This window comes from Pogona vitticeps, chromosome 3, assembly GCF_051106095.1.
Source record: "Pogona vitticeps strain Pit_001003342236 chromosome 3, PviZW2.1, whole genome shotgun sequence".
NCBI lineage: Eukaryota > Metazoa > Chordata > Lepidosauria > Squamata > Agamidae > Pogona > Pogona vitticeps.
The window spans coordinates 43395079-43415000 of NC_135785.1; the positions used below are offsets into that span (position 1 = coordinate 43395079).

At 40.4% G+C, this 19922-nt stretch overlaps 1 protein-coding gene across 2 annotated transcripts in view; it reads left to right on the plus strand.

The window, feature by feature from the left end:
- Positions 1-19922, plus strand: part of ANO7 (anoctamin 7) — a 40134-nt gene that overhangs the window by 2732 nt on the left and 17480 nt on the right. For both annotated transcript variants that reach the window (XM_020786341.3, XM_078389253.1), the window contains 10 exons: positions 2754-3076; positions 6520-6595; positions 9945-10105; positions 10638-10745; positions 12865-13004; positions 14511-14568; positions 16981-17091; positions 17604-17769; positions 18438-18528; positions 18953-19049. In XM_020786341.3, coding sequence (XP_020642000.3) covers positions 2798-3076; positions 6520-6595; positions 9945-10105; positions 10638-10745; positions 12865-13004; positions 14511-14568; positions 16981-17091; positions 17604-17769; positions 18438-18528; positions 18953-19049 — 1287 coding nt within the window. In that variant the 5' untranslated portion in view covers positions 2754-2797. The remainder of the gene's footprint in view (positions 1-2753; positions 3077-6519; positions 6596-9944; positions 10106-10637; positions 10746-12864; positions 13005-14510; positions 14569-16980; positions 17092-17603; positions 17770-18437; positions 18529-18952; positions 19050-19922) is intronic.

Consider the following 19922-nt stretch of genomic DNA (forward strand, 5'->3'; position numbering starts at 1 on the left):
GCTGGTGGTTGGTAGGGTGGGGAGAGAAAAACAAAGGGGCACTCACGGGGATGTCAGTTCCCTCAGTCAAGTATTTCTTGTCTCTTGACTATTTCTTTAAAAGAAAAATCCTTCATGCTAGCACAGGAACAAACATGTGCTGAAGCACTTGGGAGACAAAAAAAATCGGAGGCAGAAGAGGAAATTGCCAATGAGCGCTTTTAAGCACCTTATTAATGCAGCTTCTATAGCCATCCAGATTTGCAAAAAATTGGAGTAGGAGCATGAAGAAGCTGCCTTAACAAGGTGCTGCCAAGTGCTGGTACTCTGCTAAGTCTTATTTGATTAGCTAAGGCAAAATCCCCCCTAGGAAACCTGTCATCACTGATGCTCAATCACAAGACAAGGAACAGATTGTGGGATACAACATAAAATATTGATGTGAAAAAAACCTGAGTAAAGATGAAGAAGAATACTAAAACAGTCATACTGCCAAAATATAACTTAAATAACATTCCCGGAGAATGTAAAGAAGATGTAAAGAAAAGATTTACATTACTACACTCAATTGTGAACCAGAGGAACTGTAGCTTGAAACCAAAGTTATTCTCAGGGGAAATGTGAAAAGACTATTTCTGTAATCAAAATAAAAGAAAATCCTTTATAGAAAACTCATGAAATTCTTAAAACTGTTAACAACAGATAAAAAGCAAAAGGGGGCCTAAGTAGAAGCAATGTGGTTCTAACAGTGAGAGAAGACTTAATGTAACTAGAGTTGGGCTATTTGTATTTGTATCTCAGGGGATACAAATACAAATATCAGCACCACAGGTGCCGCAAATATCAGGCTCCCCCCCTCAAATTGGTCAGTCCACTCACCGGTCGCTGTACAGTACGCATAGCTATTGTCGACATCATTACACCAAGAAGCAGCTTGACAGGCACTTCTTCACCTCCCCAAACAGCCAACCGCTCAACAGCTAAGCGGGGAGACTCTTCATCCTGCCTCTTAGCCAGAGTAGTCGGCTGCACACAGATGGTGGGGAACTACTGGCTGGGCTGCTTCCATGATTGGCGTAATGACACAAACAATGGCCACACATGCCGCATGGCAACCAGTGAGTGGACTGGCCTGTTTGGGGCAGAGGGTCTGGATCTCCGCAGTACCTGTGGTGCCAATATTCATATTCATATCCCCTAGGATACAAATACAAATAGCTCAGCTCTAAATGCAACTTTCCAGTGGCCGGCATGCGAGGCCAAAGAGATTATAACAATGGCCAATATCCTGTTGCTTAGAATAGTAAATTGCACTAGATTAGATCCATTGTATCAATAGGGATTTGGTGAGTCAACTAATTTATAAATTCTATTGACTCATATGGGCTTACTCTAGAGACAACTTACTATGTAGTGAATCACAACTACAGTAGGCCCACTTGAATCAATGGAATTTGTGGAGTGGTTGACTACCCAATCCCCACTTATTCAATGGACTGCAGTGCAACTTACTGAGCTAAGTGACAGGATTTCAGCCAATAATTGTAATGAAACAGAGTAGGTATCCTTCAGTCTCAAGAAACCATGGTAACAGAAGAGAACAAAAAAAAAAGGAAAAATAAAATAATCTCTTTCATAAAATCCAAGAAATCAAAGAGAAAATTAAACCAAGATTAGGGATGCTGAAAGATCAACAGAAGTCAGATGTTGAAGCTGGATTCAGAAGAGGAAAGGCATTGTAGATCGTACTGCAAATATATGTTAGCTACTGAAGTGTACCAAAAAATTGCTAAATAAAATTGTGTTTTGTGGATTACAGAAAAGTCTTTTACTGTGTCCATGAAAAGCTATGGATTGATCCAATCGATAATCTATACTCTGGACAACAAGCTAATATAGAGTCAAAATATAGAAAAAAGGTTGGTTTCCTTTTGATACACATGTCAGAGGAAGGTGTATTTTATGTTCTTATCTGTTCAGTTTATAAGCAGAACATATCATGCAGAAAGCTGTGTTAGATGCAGCTAAAGGAGGAGTGAAAACTGGAGAAAGAGATCTCCATGATTTAAGATACGCCAGTGGTGCCACAGTACTGGCAGAAAACAGCAATGAGTTGAAATTACTATTGACAATGGTTAAAGAAGGAAGTACAAAATCAGGATTATTATTATTCTTAATGAAGAAAGCAAAAATAGTTGTATCACTCAGAAGAACTATATAATGTTAATAATGAAGAAATTTAAATAGCAGAACATTTTCTAAACATTGGTTCAGCCATTAATTGAAATTGAGACTATAACCAAGAAATCAGAAGGGGACTGAAACTTGGAAGGGTAGATATAAAGGAATTAAAAGGAACTAGTTCATAGGGTCCTTAGAAATTGAAAGTAACTTGACAGCACATAACAACACTGAAAGTACAGTAGATGGGGCATATGAGATTACTTTTACATTAATCGCTGGTTTAGATATAGCTTTTGAGGACTGTATTTTCCTCTGACTTCCCTTATGTAATGGCTATCTACTCCTAGTATTGCCTTCTAATTGTTTTTTGTACAAAATCAGCAGGGACATTCTGCTGCCTTCAGAAGCAGTGTGACCGGTTAGGCAGGGAGCAGGTTACCAATGGTAGTATCATTCCAGTTGGACTAGGAAAAGTGTTGACCCGCGTCTACTAGTGAGAGAGTTCTTCACTTGCAGTACGAGTATTTGAATTTCCTGCAATGCACATACTTGAATGGTACAATTCTGATCTGTTGCTGAATTCCCCGTAGACATTCCACAAGAGTTCCGCTGGTTGGTGGTATGACAAACAAATATGCAAAGGAGAAAAAATAAAGAAGGTGACAACTTGATCACAGATGAGCAGACGCTTGACGATGCTGATTATGGGAGTTTAAAGAAGACCTCTGAGCCAAAGACAAAGGACTACATTTATGAAACTGTAGCCTTTCCTGAGAAGAGTATAAGGTTGTCTGCTTATGAAAGCCTAGGCGATGAATCTGGGCCAAATATACAGGATGCTGACAGAGCTGAGCAGAATACAGTGGGTGACCAGCATGAGAAAATATCCTTAAACTTTCTTGAGGTCCCGCAGGTAGGTAAAAACAAATAAATGAATATTGTGCAAAGGCAAAAACAAGATTTGTAGCTGACTTGCTAAAAAAGGGGGGGGTGTTAAAGCCTTTTTCTAAAATAAAGCTTCAGGAAATTCATTGAGTTCTCTGCACTGTTTCTCAGATCAGTTTGGCTGCAACTGAACAGCCTATTTGCCTTGGGTTTCTCACATGATACTTTAAAAGTAAATGCCCTGTTTGCAATACAAATTTCCCGTGAAGTGACATTCTGCCATGACATCCTTGAGCCAAAAGTTGTTTCTTTTTGCTTTTGCACCATAATCTGTGGAAACTGAGTATGTCTAATTAAATCTAATCAGCTGGAGAAATGAGAAAAATAGCAGAAACATGGTCATATGGATTATTCCTGTTCTCCTTTTGTTGCTCGTGTGTAGGATAGTTGGTTGCTCTTTTCCAACCCAATGTGGAACAGAATGATGTGAAGTGTTTTTTTTAACAAATGTGGGTTTGGGTGTGGGAAGATAAAGTGAAATTGAAAAGCATTTATATGGTGGGCACACACTGGTACAACAGAAACTATAAACCGTAATTCTTGAGATATCTGTATTGTGTCTGTGTGCTACCTCTGCAACCCAGGTTTGCTGTATTGTAATTCTAATCACATTAGTTGTGTCCAGGCTTAACTCTTGAGAAATGTGTGCTCTTTGCGATGTTTATTGAAATATAGCTCCGTTACAGCTAGTGGTGAGGGATTATGGGAATTGCAGTTCACTATGGCCACGTGACCACAGAAACTGTCTATGGACAAACGCTGGCTCTACGGCTTGGAAATGGGGATGAGCATCGCTCCCTAGAGTTGGACATGATTGGATTAAATGTCAAGGGGAACCTTTACCTTTACCTTCAACACCTAAATGGTGATATGTTCTTCAATATGTACCAGCTAGGGCTTAGTGTTATAACAACAATCCTCAGTGGGCCTCTAGCTTCTGCTCTCTCTTGCTCTGGCCAAGAAAAACCTATATACTTATTGTATGGCACTGGCGGAAATTCTGTTGCTTCACATAGTAAGTCACACTAGAGAAGGCCCATTGAAGCAAGCCCATTAAGTTAACTCCATAAATTCCATCAATTCAACGTACTCTAGCTGTGGCTTACTATGCTAAAGTAAGTTGCAACTAGAATAGACCTATTTGAATCAACGGAAATTACAGAGGAGTTAACTCTTCAAATTCTCACTGACTCTGTGGGCCTAGTGGGCCTACTCTAGTGTCACTTACTATACTAAGCAACAGGACTTAAGCCAAGATGTCTGCACTACTTACACAGAAAGACCATCAGCTGCAAGTTAGCACAACATTATTCAACACTCTTAATCCTATCATATATTCTAATTGCTACACACTGGTTAAAGCTATCTTTGTTATTACGCCCTATCAAGTAGCATTTGACAAGTGCTCCTAAAAACATTTTCAGGGTATGCAAGACTTTCATGGAGTGATTCACCACTGCCACAGACGAATATGTTTCCACACCCAAATGGAGATTTAGAGCCAAATCTCCTAGTCCATCACTCCATCCACTACTTCACACTGGCTCTCAAATGTAACTATGATTTGTTAAAACAAGCCAACTTCAAACCATAGTTTATGAAGCTGACTTCTTTCAACAAACCATAGCTAAGCATGACTGAAATGTGCGGTTTCCATATCCTTGCTGTCTTGCCAGAAAAGGAGGTGGAGCTTAAGGGCATAAAGCTCACTGAGTCCCATTTTCACAATGCTAAACAGTGGTTTCGTATTATGTTTGAACACTGCCAGTAGATTTCTGTAGAAGCTGTAGAAATACAGTGTGGCATTCTGGTTGATGTTTGGGCTCTTTTCAGATATAAATTGAGGAGAAAGCTTGCATACAGGAATGGTAGCAATCCAAGCAGAAAGTGGGCAACCAACAGTAGACTATACTGTTATCTGTGTATTAACGAACACAAAAGCACCCCATCAGTTATTAACTGGAACAGTTCAACACATACAATCATACTGTGCATTTTATTGGACACACTTCATGTGAACAAGTCATGTCCAACCACAACTATGTCTCTAAGATTATCATTTCCAAATTTTTGTCCCAATTAGAATTTTGGTAGTTAACAAATAATTACCATTATTAATAATTACCATTATTTGTAGGTGTGGAAGTATAAATATAACTCCTAAGCTCTTTTATTTGTTTTCCCATGGCCATTCCCAGAGTGGTTACATGAGCTGCTTGTCCTTTTTTGTTTGTGCTTTGATTCCTGGAAAGTTTCTTAAAGTAACAGGTACATCCTAGAATATTAGCCCATATACAGCACTGTTTTAGTGGAGGGGAGCACAGCTTTGGGGGAATCGACAATGAGCCTGTATTTGAGCTGAGAAGAAAGAGTATTGGGACAGAGCACCCCTTCCCTTCAGCAAAGAATGTTGAGCGGAGATATCAGATTTGATATAAAAAAATCCCTGCTGGCTGGCAGCAGGAAACGGCTAGGTAGAACAATTTACATGGTTACTATATCTGGCTTGTACAGTATGCAAACTACACTGTCTGGAGAAGGGAAGGGCCATTCACATATTTCAGTGTGGGATCTAAAAAGGATTTCAGATGGAATCTCAGGAGAGTTAATTGGGAGCAAGGACAGACTTCCCATGCAGCAAGCATTAGAGTGGCCATGTGCCGCATTTCGTGGAGGATGGGGCTCTATTTGAAAGCATCCAAAACTAGTTTAAAGCTGACAAATCACAAGAAAGGAGAGCAGAAACCTTGAAGTTGTCCAGCAAAAAATTAGTGCCTCAACAGCAGATTAAGCAACCACACAGTTTACCTATCTCAGCCCTCCCCGGTATGGTAAGACACATTGCTCTTCATCTTATAGTAATAATTTCTGAATTGGCATCTAGAGATACAAGTTATTTTATGAAAATGTATGGAAATGTGTTTCCTATGTTGTCTTCTTTTGGAGGGGTGTGAAGCAGTGTGTTACTAAACATCTGGTAAAGTATGATGTTTTAGGTAATGGAATGGAGGTAGACGGAGAAAGACTAGAACAGAGGTCTAAATGGTTGAGTTATTGTTTTATTTTTGTTTGTTTGTTTTTTAAAGCAGGGATCCTTAGCGCACAATGCCATTTGGTGCTCTGCTTCAAGCAAAGGAACATCCTGGGTTGACACTGGCTGCAAAGTTGTCTTGCTCCTAGAAGGGCTAGTTTGACTGAAAAGCTCTGTTAGTAGGTTTTCATAGTTATGGAGGCCTGAGTAGTGCCATTGTGAGACACGCCACTCAGATATATAGCAAGAAGTGGCTGCCTGAATTCTGGTAAAGCTAAAGCAGACTGATCCACTATTACTCTCTTCTGGATGCCATTCTTCTAGTCCCTTTTACTGGAGCAAGAAAAGCTGACCTCATCTATTTTTTCATTTGTTTTTAGTGGAATAAGCAAAAAGCGCCAGGCCATATTGTCAACAGCACTCCAAACTTCTTCAGTGGTGAGCAAAGCAGGATAGGTAAGTAGGGACATAATTCACTATTAAAGCACACAGTGGAAGAAAAATGCTTTTGAAAGAAACCTGTGAAAGAGGCCAAAATGTATTTCCCTTCCCACCCCTTTCTTTTTGCCTAAGAGCTCAGGGGGTCATATTTTCAATTTTTACATGTTCTTCAGTTTTTGCTAAAATATTCATTTATGTCCCATTTAGGGGCATGGTAACCACTTTCAAAAATAAACATTCAATAGGACAGTGACTGGAAAATGGATTTGTGAAGGAGTTTTTATTCCTGATGATACAGTTCTTGTTAAGCAACTTAGGGTCAAGGCAGAGACCAGGAAGAAAACCATGGGATCTCTTCCTCTATACTTTCCTTTTCATACTCAGGAAAGGAGGGAGGGAGAGTATTTGAAAGGATAAATCAACAAACATAATTCTGTACTTAATTCTTTCCAAAGCCAGAGATTCTTTTTCTCAACCCCCTGCCCCTGTTTTATAAGATTTTTCTCCTTCTGTCCTACCCTCACACCTATGTGTGAGGTGTTCAGAAAATAACTGTTAGAAAGAGTCAGAAAATACATTATTTTGGAAATGTCTACACAGAAACATGACTTGCTAGGAAGATGACAGTATTCATGCATATCTTAAGTACCCCGGCTATGGCCTAAAATATTTGTTGTACATGCCGAACTTGCAAATGTTTTTGCAAAGGTTGACATGTTAGCATTACATTTAAAAATATGTTGCTTGGTACATATTATTAATAATACTATACAGTGGACCCTTGACTTACAGATGGCTTGACTTACAGACTTTTTGAGTTACAGACTTCTCTGGCCGCAAAATTTAGGTTTGACTTGCAGACTGAGATTTGACTTACAGACCAGAAAAAAACCAAAATGGAACAAAAACGGCCTGTTACGGGATTAATCGGTTTTCAATGCACTGTAGGTCAATGGAGACTTGACTTACAGACTTTTTGACTTGAGAACCACCTTCCAATACGGATTAAGTTCTCAAGTCAAGACCCCACTGTACTAATAGCAAAATGATGCTAATGTACTACTTTTTAATAGTATGTTACTTTCTGTAATTTTGTAAAAAAATAAAATGCAAAAAAGTAGCAAGCTGCATTTTCAAGACAAGTCTGTAAACTAAGGCTTTGAAGGATCTAGTAAACATTAACTTGTCACAAACACACACACACACACACACACACACACACACACACACACACACACACACACACACACACACACACACACACACAAACACGCTACCAGTCACTGTATCACTTTAACAAGGAATGTTGTTGTTGCCTCATTATTCCCCCAAAAATAAATACAGAAAGTCTGTATTTATTATATAGTGTTTTAGCATTAATCTCTCTAGATTGAGAGTGAAGACCAAAGTCCAGCTGAAATGTATGCAGGACTTTGTCTTCGCCGATGATGCAGCTGTTGTTGCCCATTCTGCTGAAATGTTCCAACAATTTATGAATCATTTTAGTAAGGCCTGCCAAGACTTTGGATTAACAATCAGCCTGAAGAAAACACAAGTCATGGGCCAGGGCGTGGACTCACCTCCCTCTGTTACCATCTCCACACAAGAATTGGAGGTTGTTCATGACTTTGTGTACCTTGGCTCAACAATCTCTGACACTCTCTCCCTAGATGTCGAGCTGGATAAACTCATTGGCAAAGCAGCTACCATGTTCTCTAGACTCACAAAGAGAGTATAGCTTAATAAGAAGCTGATGACATATACCAAGATCCAGGTCTATGCAGCCTGTATTCTGAGTACACTCCTGTACTGCAATGAGTCCTGGAGAGGAAGCTGAACACATTCCGTATGTGCTGTCTCCGATGCATTTTTGGTATCACTTGGCAGGACAAAGTTCCAAATAGAGTCGTCCTGGAACAAGCTGGAATTTTTAGCATGCATACATTACTGAAACAGTGACGTCTACGTTTGCTTGGGCATGTTGTGAGAATGGCTGATGGTCGGATTCCAAAAGATCTCCTGTAAGTAGAATTAGTGCAAGGAAAGTCCCCCAGAGGGAGACCACAGCTGTGATACAAAGATATCTGCAAGTGGGATCTGAAGGCCTTAGAAATAGACCTCAAAAGATGGGAAACCTTGACATCTGAGCATTCAGCCTGGAGGCAGGCGGTGTATCATGGACTCTCCCATTTTGAAGAGGCACTTGTCCAGCAGGCCAAGGCAAAGAGGCAGTCCTGAAACCAGCAAAATCAGGGAGCTGGACAGAGGACAGGTTATATTTGTCTTCAGTGTGGAAGGAATTGTCACTCTCAAATTGGCCTTCTCAGCCACACTAGACACTGATCCAAGTCCTCTATTCAGAGCACATTACCACAGTCTCTCAAGACTGAAAGATGCCTTTAAAAAACTATGTTTTTATTGTATGCTGTGAGCCTCACCCAGAGAATGGCAACACTAATGGTGTAAAAATGGAAAAGAATAAGTAAAATGCAATGTGTTGCATATAACATAATTATTTGTAGTATTTTATTTTCTGACAAACCTAGACAGAATCTTAAAAAGCAGAGACATCACCTTGCCAACAAAAGTCTGCATAGTCAAAGCTATGGTTTTTCCAGTAGCGATGTATGGAAGTGAGAGCTGGACCATAAAGAAGGCTGACCGTGGAAGAATTGATGCTTTTGAATTGTGGTGCTGGAGGAGAGTCCCCTGGACTGCAAAGAGAACAAACCAATCCATTTTGAAGGAAATCAACCCTAAGTGCTCACTGGAAGGACAGATGCTGAAGCTGAGGCTCCAAAACTTTGGGCATCTCATGAGAAGACTCCCTGGAAAGGACCCTGTTGTTGGGAAAGTATGAGGGCCAGAGGAGAAGGGGACGACAGAGGATGAAATGGTTGGACAGTGTCATCAAAGCTACCAAAATGAATTTGACCCAACTCCAGGAGGCAGTGGAAGACAGGAGGGCCTGGCGTGCTCTGGTCCATGGGGTCACAAAGAGTCAGACACGACTTAATGACTAAACAACAACAAAAATTTTATTTTCAAGCTTTGTTGGAATGCAATGTATTTTGAGAAGCTGTGACTCAGTTACCTTTCTTCTGTTTCCCCTTTTACCTTTCCTTTTGTAGATCCCTCCCAGGTGTCTTATGCCATAGGAAGAAGTAAAACAGAGAATATCCCTGGTCTATTTTAAACCTTTCCTACAGCTCCTTGTTGTCTTTGACTTCCCCTTTGCTAATTTATATTACCTATTCTTATGCTCTTGTAGCAGCTGACAGTTTATCACTGTTGTCTTTTATGTACTGCTGAAAACATTGCCAATACTACAGTATCTATAGTATGCATGTGTGCTTTATCTCAGACTTTATCCTTGCATGGGAATCTGATTACCACAGTTTGGAGGGTCAAAACGAAGAAGATGAGACTCCAAAATCCAAACAAAGGCGATCAACTAAAGCGCACAAAGTGTGGCGTGAGAAATTTCTGAATAAACTCCAGATGACAGGACTCAAAATGGAGAAGGTAGCCAATTCTCTAGTGTCACTGGTTTTCTTTTGGGGTCTGAGAGACAGGACTTTTTGCTTTACTTTTCTTTGTATTATATTTCTGGTCCTGCTATTTTCCAGCAGACAAAAATAGAGAGCTACTATATGTTGCTTCTGCTCTGCTTAAAATATTTTGAAATCCCACTGCTTAAAATTGCGGAGGTTTTTGATGACATATTAATAGAATTGTACCCCCTCTGAGTAGTATAACTTATTACTTCTGTAAATACAAGGAACTAAGCCTGCATTTTGTGTAGTAAATTTCTTGAAAATATTTTATTCCATATTTTGAGTCACAGCATTTAAAGTAGTTTACCGGAACACATACACTCCAGACTGGTTTTCCCAACTGGACTTCTTTTTATTAAATCCTGGCTGAGGAAAGACTAAGGAGAAAAAAAGATAATTATTGCCTCATGTATCACTCCATTTCTGCAAGGGGAGATAACAGCGTAGATATTCCATGCAGCGGACTGATCTTCCCAATTTTCATCTCCTTCCTTTTCTAGCACATAGCCCAAAATGCAAAGAAGCTGGTGCATTTCATACTCCTGAGCGCACCCTGGAGTGTACTCTGTTATTATGCTGAAGATCTCAGGCTGAGGGTTCCCTTGCAGGTAAGCACGTTATGTGGCCATGATGCCATGAGGCCCAGCTGGGTTCTTATCCTAGCTGGTATACTGGGGGTTTGTGTAAACAAGCAGCTGCTAGTGATGGTGGTAAATTTGTTCCTGGACACCATGGCATCACATTTTAGTGGCTGTGGGGTGGATAAACTGCCTATTGAAGCAGTATACTACCAAAAAGACCTTTGGGTAGTGTGGGCACCCTTTAGGTTTAATTATTTAATTAATTAATTAAAATACATTTTAAAAAAAGAAAAAAGGCTCCACATAGAAAATGGGCAAGTTTTGGAGAACGGTAGGCAAAACATTCTGAAACATATACCTTTTCACGTGCAATGCTCTCCTCTCACTTTCCAGCATGTGTTGTGTGTGTGGAGGGGAGGGATTAATCTGATGGCCTCTTGCCAGCCATCTCAAGTGGCATAGTTCATGAATGGATTTACCATCTAATCTTCTGTTTGTGTAGGCCTGGCTTTCGAAAGACGCTACACAACATGGAGTTAAATAATCATGGGGATGACAAAATTAAAGGGAGGGTTAATTCACCCCTTTCCATGTCTACATTTACCTCATGTCTCACCCAGCTGTCATTTTTAAATTAAAAGGAGACACATTAAATTATGGGAAATCTTTGGGCCTCCAGTTATTTTGAAACAGAACTTCCATAATCTCTAACTGTTGGCATTAAGGGGAGCTGAAATCCAAACTCCACAATGGACCGGGGGGGGGGGGGAAGTGGGATAGAGTAATGCAGAAAATGGAAGCAGAATTTGGAAAGGTTACCTTTTGGACTACAGCTCTTAAAATGTCTCTCACACATAGCATGACCAATTCCTATACAAGCCAGGGGTCTAAGCAACCTAGTGTTTCCATACTCAGGCAGGAAGGCAAATCTTCTTTCTTATCTCTCTTTCTCTCTTCTTAATTTCTTCTGCTGGGCTTTAGACAAGGGATTAGATGGCTATTTAAGCCCCAGTACCATTACCTGTGTGTTTCCTTCTACTACCAGGAACATTTCTAGGTGCTAAATGCACTTCCCTGAAACTTCAGGAACACTTCTTGGTGCTAGATGCTTCTGAAGATTCTGTGGGACGTTTGTCTGAGAGAACAACAAGGCATGATATTTTCGGGGAAGGTTATGAAGAAATAAAGAGAAAAGCCCTAAATAACACCAACAGAGTTATTGATTAATGGAGCCTAGGCCAAAAGAACCAAGCAGATTCTATGCTGGTATCAGAAACTGGTGGGAGAGTCAGTTGAAAGACTAGGGGAAAATTATAGATAATGTAGCATCTGAACTGGACAGCGATAAGCAGAAATTCAAGGCTGGAGTTTCATGTCAAAATGAAGCTGCTAATTGCTCCAGCTGCCCCGTAATTACTGAGACATGACAAAAAAAATCATATCTTTTAGAAGATTTGGAAGAAGACTTGATTTGATTGGCTAAAGAAGGTAGTTAATTGGTAGCCTTGGGCAAGGCTGGCCCCAGAACTCATCCAGAAGAAGGGAATAGCAAACCCTTCTGAGTACTCTAGAAGCCCTGAAACAGATCACCATAATTCGGAATTAAGTTGGTGGCACACATTTGCTATTATTAAAGAAGGTCATCTGAGACTCTATACAACAGGGTATAAAGTTCCTCAGTTCAGGGAACTCATTATTTGGAGATTCATCACTTTATACTGTTGGTAAGATTTTTGCACTCTCGCCAGCTAGCTCACTACCTTTCTAATTAGGTCCTTAATGTTTATATTAGGCTAAAGTAGTTTTCTAATTTTCTTGTGAGGGTGATTCTTGCACATATTGGCTAAAATACTGTTGTTTAGTGGAACATAATGGGTAACATTCAATCTGTTCCTAGCTGGAAAATAAAGAGTCTCCACTGTAATTCTCAAGCATGCACCAAGCTGGCATGTTTGCATGCCCTGAGAATCATGGCAAGGATTGTCTTACTGCATCTATTCTTCTCTTCTTGGCTCTAACAGATCCCTGCGTTTTGTCCCCTTTTGTCCTTATGTCTGTTCTTTGCCTTTGTAGCCTTACTTGGATGCAAACTACTAACTGGTACTCATCTCCTACCTAGCATAATTTTCTGTGAATGTATCCACAGGTGGTGCCCAATCAGGCTGTAACAAATTGGTCTCACAGGATTCTGATGAAATTGGGCATCCCTAATCTGCTACATGATGATGTCCCTGACCTTCCGGTGGACTACTACACCTGCCACTTCAAGGCAAACAAGTTGCCCTGGTAAGAATTCAGGGTTAGTTCTTGTCCTTTGGTCTGTCCTCCCACAACATTGGATTAATCTGGCAGGTGCCCATGCAAAGCCCAGCAGTATCCATTATCTTTGTCCTACTTCATGAAGATTTGATGGGCAATACTAAATATTTCACAGCTTGCAGGAGCATTGTTGTCTCTTTTCTCAGAAGACAGCTCAAGCCATGAAAGATGTCAAGCCTCCAACCCAGCAATGTTAAAAAAACACAAGAAAGAAAATGACTGTCTCTTACTGATCTGCCTTTTTGTTTAACTGGTTATGAGCTCTACGTTTCCCAAGCATTAGTATCATTATAGAAAGGGGTAAGAATGCCATATTGCATTCCAAAAATATCCACAATTTATATATTCTCCCCTTAGTACAATCCAAATGAGGTTTTCTTTTCTGGTAGCAGCATGTGTTATTGTTTTATACTATGGATTAATCAAGAACCATAACTAGTAAGAGGGGCCCAAGACATTTGGCTGTGTGGTCAGAATAGCAAATGTGCCTCTATCCATACAAGTAAAGGTGCATACTGTCCATAGCCAGCTAATCTACTTCGGCACTTGAGACAGAAAATCTCACAAGTTCCTCTCCTCCTCCCTCCAAGAGTATAATAAAAGCAAGATTAATAACTAGTAATCAGTACCCTTAGGCAGCTGCCTCACCAGATCTTCCTGCCAAGTAGAGATGGGCACTGCGTAGTCGCATCTCAGGGATACAAGTACAAACTTGTAGTTTGTGAGGGCCCAATTTCCTCTCCCAGAACCAGCTGGCCCACTCACCAGGCTCTGCATGGCACTGCAGTCCCCCTTTGGTGGTGGGCACACCAATCCAGGCAGAAGTTTGGCCGGCCCTGCCCCCACCTCCCACACAATTGACCATTCATCGACTCAGCAGGGAGACTCCCTGTCCTGCCACTGCACCAAAGTGGTCAGCTGCGCAGGGAGGCAGGGGAGGTCCCAGCCGTGCTCCTGCCAGGATTGGTGCACTGCCACCAAAGGAGGATTGTAGTGCCACATGGAGCCCAGTAAGCAGGCCAGCTGGTTCTGAGGGGAGGGAATTGAGCCCTTACATCACCTGTGGTGCTGCGGTTCACATTTGTATCCCTGAGATACAACTGCCCATCTCTACTTCCAAGCTCTGGAATTCTCCTGGTAGGGTTTGTGTATCCCAGGTTGGATCTCTTGAGGTTAGAGGAGCTGCCTCTGGCTGTGCCAAAGAGTCCTAGCCTAGATCCATAACAAGGATGGATATGGGAATAGCACCTGAATGTAGCCATAAGAAAACTAGGCCTTGGTGTGGATCTCTAGTCCTTGTTATGAGCTCTCGGTTTCAGATTTGTATACTCATTGATTTTAGCATTAAATATAGTTTTTTAATGATGTAAGCTGCCTTGGGTCCCTTTTAAGGAGAAAGGTGGGGCAAAAATATTTTGAATAAATAAAATATTCATTGTGATCTCAGGAGTGTTTTTTTCTTCTTCTTCCCAGGTTTCTTGGGAGTGATCGCCATGAAACCTTCTTCAGCAGCACACAACGACACAGAATAGTAAGTCTGAAATTCAGGCAGATGCAAATAGAGGCCTGGAAATAATATGCTTGGCATTGGAAACATGTGGCCCTCCTGAAGTGGGGCTAAAGCTCCCATCATACCTCACCACAGCCTATGCTGCATAGGGCTGATGGGGACACTTTGCTCACTTCTGGTCTATAGGAAATAAGTACCATACCACACACCACCACTAACATCAAATTGGAGAGTCAGATGTCCCTCAGCCTGCAATATGTTGTGAGACTTGGCCAACAGGGCCTGCCTGCTGCTTCAATTATGAACGTAGTTTTTCCTAAGACCTTAGGGCTCCATGAATGTCATCATAGGATCATACAAGTTATCCATTGTCTTATGCATTACATTACTCAGTATCCTATCGCTAGTGCTGAGTAGAGTAGACCCATTAGATCAATGGGATGTACATAATCAACTTAGTATTATGACAATGGTTTTAATCTAGTTGGGACTGTACTGTTCAGTCACCTCCAACTTATGGCAACCCTATGAATGAGCAATCTCCAAAAGGTCCTGTCCTCAACAGCCCCACTCAGCTCTTGTAGACTCAAGCCTGTGGCTTCCTTTAGGGAATCAGTCCATCTTCTGTTAGGTTTTTCTCCTTTCCTGCTGCCTTCCACCTTCCTCAGCATTGTTGTCTTTTCCAGCGAATCCTGCTTTCTCCTGATGTGCTCAAAGTAGGACTCCCTCAGTTTCAACACGTTTCCCTCCAGAGATAAGTTAGGCTTGATTTGCTCTAGAATCCACTTGTTTATTTTTCTGGTCATCTAAGGCAGTGGTCCCCAACCTTGGGCCTCCAGATGTTCTTGGACTTCATCTCCCAGAAATTCTGGCCAGAAGACATGGTGGCGAAGGCTTCTGGGAGTTGTAGTCCAAGAACATCTGGAGGCCCAAGGTTGGGGACCACAGGTCTAAGGTATCCTCAAAGCACTCCTCCATCACTCAATTTCAAAGATATAATTTTTTTTCTTGTCAGCTTTCTTAACTGTCTAACTTTCACACCCATGTATTGTGATCAGAAATACAACAGTGTGTGATTAGCAATAAATTACCAGCAATAGATAGATAGATAGATAGATAGATAGATAGATAGATAGATAGATAGATAGATAGATAGATAGATAGATAGATAGATAGATAGATAGATAGATAGATAGATAGATAGATAGATAGATAGATAGATAGATAGATAGATAGATAGATAGATAGATAGATAGATAGGGCAATATGCTCTGGTTCTCTCTAATGTGAAATTCTGATATTGTACCATGCAAACTATTTACAAAAATACAAGTGCCAACCAAAGAATATTTGTCTCACACTTAAGACTGATAAGAGAATGGCATAGTAGCAAAATGTCTCTCTACATATGGCTTAATGCCTTTTAAAAGTAACTTTTGAAAGTAAACATAAAATATTGCTTTTTATAACTAAAAGGTAACTGTAATTCTACTTATTCTATGTCACTAATTGTATTTGTTATCTCATTTTTGTTGTAACTTTGTGACTACTTGTTACAGTGCTTGTTATGCAAAAATTAACTGACTACAAGTAATGACATTATTTAACCAGTTACTCCCAAGGTCTGATCGCCCTACCTTATGCTGCTGTTGACAGAAAAGTAAAGGATGGATAATTCAGAAAAGCTAAGATTTGCATTCTGTCTTTTTTTAAAAAAAATTCCACTAAGGTGCCTTTTTGCTGCTCTTTCTCTTCCAAGCCTTTCTCTTTGCACCCTTAATGTTTCATAGTTCCATGGATCTTGAGATGCCTTTCCCAATTTCATAACCATGTATAACCCCCAGAGCAGACTATGTAATTTGCTTACAAACTATGATTACATAGCTAGTAACTGGGGGGAATGTTCCATTGCCAGAAGCAAAATATTAAGAGTTATGCATGCTTATTGTAGGTGTCAGACTCAGATACAGTGGTGCCTCGCTTAACGATTACCTCATTAAACTATGAAACTGCTTGACGATGAAGTTTTTGTGATCGCTTTAGATGTTTAGATAGGGAAATTTCGCTTGACAATGATCGGTTCCCTGCTTCCGGAACTGATTTTTCGCTAGATGATGATTTTTAAACAGCTGATCAGCGGCTCTAAAATGGCCGGCCGCTGTGCAAAATGGCTCCCCGCTGTGTTTTAGGATGGATTCCTCACTTTACAGGCACTGAAAATGGCCACCCCTATGGAAGATCTTCGCTGTACGCTGAGGTATTTAGCCCATTGGAATGCAATGGGCTTTTTCGTTTAGCTTGACAAGGATTTCACTTAACAGCGATTTCAACGGAATGAATTATCCTCATCAAGGGAGGCACCACTCAATGTGCTTGATAATTGCCAAGTGTGAAAATTAAAGTGCAGCTTTCTCTCATTTCTGCTTCCTTCAGCTATATGAGATCCTGGCCACCACACCATATGGGAACCCAAACACAGGGCAGGTTGGAATAGAAAGACTACTGAGTGAGGAAGTCTTCACAGCAGCATTCCCACTGCATGATGTAAGCTGGAAAGCATCCGTCCTGTTCCATTTCCCCCCCCCCCACCATGCCATCATCATCCCTAATAACAGAAAAGTCTCAGCACCTTGACCTTTCTGCAAGATAGTTGCCAAAATCCAATAATAAGCCTAACTTGAGTAGGACTCATTAAATCAATGGGGATTTGGTAAGTCAGCTCCTCCATAATGGACCTACTCTAATTGTGCCTTACTGCTGGATTTTAGCCTAGGTGGAAGAGTGAATATTCTTATTTTTAAGCACCCTGTTGTAGCTTTTAAGGACAAGAAAGTAATTCATGACTATATATTTTAATTGTTTTTTCATGAATAATTGGATTGGGCCTAATTATCTTAATCTAAGGTTAATTACTACATTTTATACTTAACAATGAGAAATTATATTTTAAAAGACACAAGTTCTGAAGAGGAATTTTACATCATATGTTAATGTAAAATATAGCATCTATTAACCAGTTTGTACTTGATGGGGATATTTTCACTCTCTGCCAAAAGGGACCCTACAAGATGCCATCAGAAGAACTGAACCCCCCTCAGCTAACTCAGAGGCAGATTCTTTTCCACTACTGGGCCCAGTGGAGTAAGTGGAAAAAGTATCAGCCTTTGGATCACATCCGCAGGTACTTTGGGGAGAAGATCGCTCTCTACTTTGCCTGGCTTGGTAAGTGTTATTCCCTAGCTATCTTGAACTCTGAAAGCCAATTAATATGTGACTGATACTATACCATTCTAGCTAAAACACATTAGCGTTCCAGACACATGATTCCAGCAGAGTTTAGTTTCTCAGATATCAGACTAGTAAACAAACATTGTGTTTATATACAGAAGACAAATTACAAAACAAAGCAAGCTAATTTGCGAACGTAAGGGTTTTGTTCTTACAGTCAGCAGCTTTCAGCACTTCAGGAATTGCTTCTTCAGATGAAACATTTTTGATAATGTATAGTTAGATACTGAGTGTCCAACTACATGATACACAACATCTTTTTTTAGAAGATTTTTTTTCTCAAGTGGCAAAACAGTGACATTTTGCTTCTTTTTGCTCAGTGGAAGAAATTATCCTTGAACACTCATCCTGTTTACTCTGCTGGTAGAGCCTTTTTGATCAATGAAAATTTATGTGCATGTTTTACAAATAGACACAAAGATCCATTTTGGGACCTACATTGACTACACTGACATGTAGATTATTGGGACATTTTTTTTAAAGTCAGTATTTCCCAAATTTTGTGTATATGTGAGTTGTAATTTAGAAAAGGAAAGTTTTCAAGTTCTGTGTGGCTCTCCGGTTGCATTTTATTATAGTACTATATTTTCTTCTATCTTCAGGTTTCTATACCGGGTGGCTTTTTCCAGCGGCTGTAGTTGGGACACTAGTTTTCATAATAGGCATCTTTATGATGTTTGATGACATCCCCACGTAAGTGTCAGCTTTTTCCTTGCCTCTTCTTTCTCTGTTACTGTACAGAAGGTCTATGGCAAAGTTGTATGGCATCGTACGTCTTGATTTTTGCATGACCATTGTACAGACTTCTTGAATCAAGATCCTAATCGATAGATATGAAACACTGTGTTTTGATTTCTGATGTCTAGATTCACAGAGTTTATTAGGTATTTGTTGCTCAAAATCATGAAGGTTATAAATCATTGCTTTGTTACCCATCAAATGCCTGTGCATTTAAGTGAAGCTAATACAATCATATCAATTCTTGCAAGAATGAGAAAAGTAACATTAGGAACAAAATGTGCAATGGTTTAGAACGCAACTAATTAAGCATGTTAATATAGTGTGTTAATTATGTTATTATCCTTACTTCAGTTTCTGCTTCTTTTATAAACTCCAGACAGGAGATCTGTAACAGTGGTGGTAAATACCAGATGTGTCCACTCTGCAAGGTCTGCCCTTACTGGAACCTTTCCACCATCTGTCCAATGTTTCAGGTACACTTCATAGACAGACATATTATGCTCCCAATGGATGCTCAGTGTGAAATGACATGCAGAAAATGACACACTGCTTGCTATATGTTCATTTTCTACAGGGGATAAAACAGTATCTTTGTGTACACGAATGGTTTCCAACCTTTGGTAACTTAGGTGTTCTTGGACTGCATTTCCCAAAAATCCTGGCCAGCACAGCTGTCCAAGAACATCTGGGGGTACCCAAGATTGGGAACCACTGGTGTAGACTAAAGATGTGATCACACAGGGAAATAGATTGCATTTTGGGCCACTCGTGCAATCTATTTCTTGGCAATCACTTAACACGCAGGGAATTGCACTCCAGCCCAACCCTGATTTTTGGCTGGATTTTTTTTAATACAGCTGTAGATCTACTACTTTGGGGGTGGGGGCTGGGCTGGAGCAAATCTCTGACAGACAAGAGGGTCACTTTAACTGGACACATGTCTTTCCGAGTGATCATACTCTGAATCTCCCATTTGTTCCAATTAACAGATATTTGCTGAAGAAACTTGTGTATACCCTCTCTTAAGGGTATTTTCACCACCATCTGTGCTGGCTGGGGGATTCTGGGAATCACAGTCCAAGAATACCTGGGTTACCTAAGGTTGGGAACCACTAGCCTAGTGGATCTAGTAGAAACTGCAGTCCATTCAAGTACTCTTCTAATCCTTCTCCACAGCAGAAAAAACATTTGTAGGATCTCTTTTTTGTGACACAGATGGCAGTATTCTTCATTCACCTGTCAACTCCATGTTGCAGAGATGTGAGCTGTTGCATGTGCTATTGCCAACATGGAGAGGGTGGTTTAATTTGTGTGGGCCAGATGCTTTATTTTAGTGAAGTGCTGTT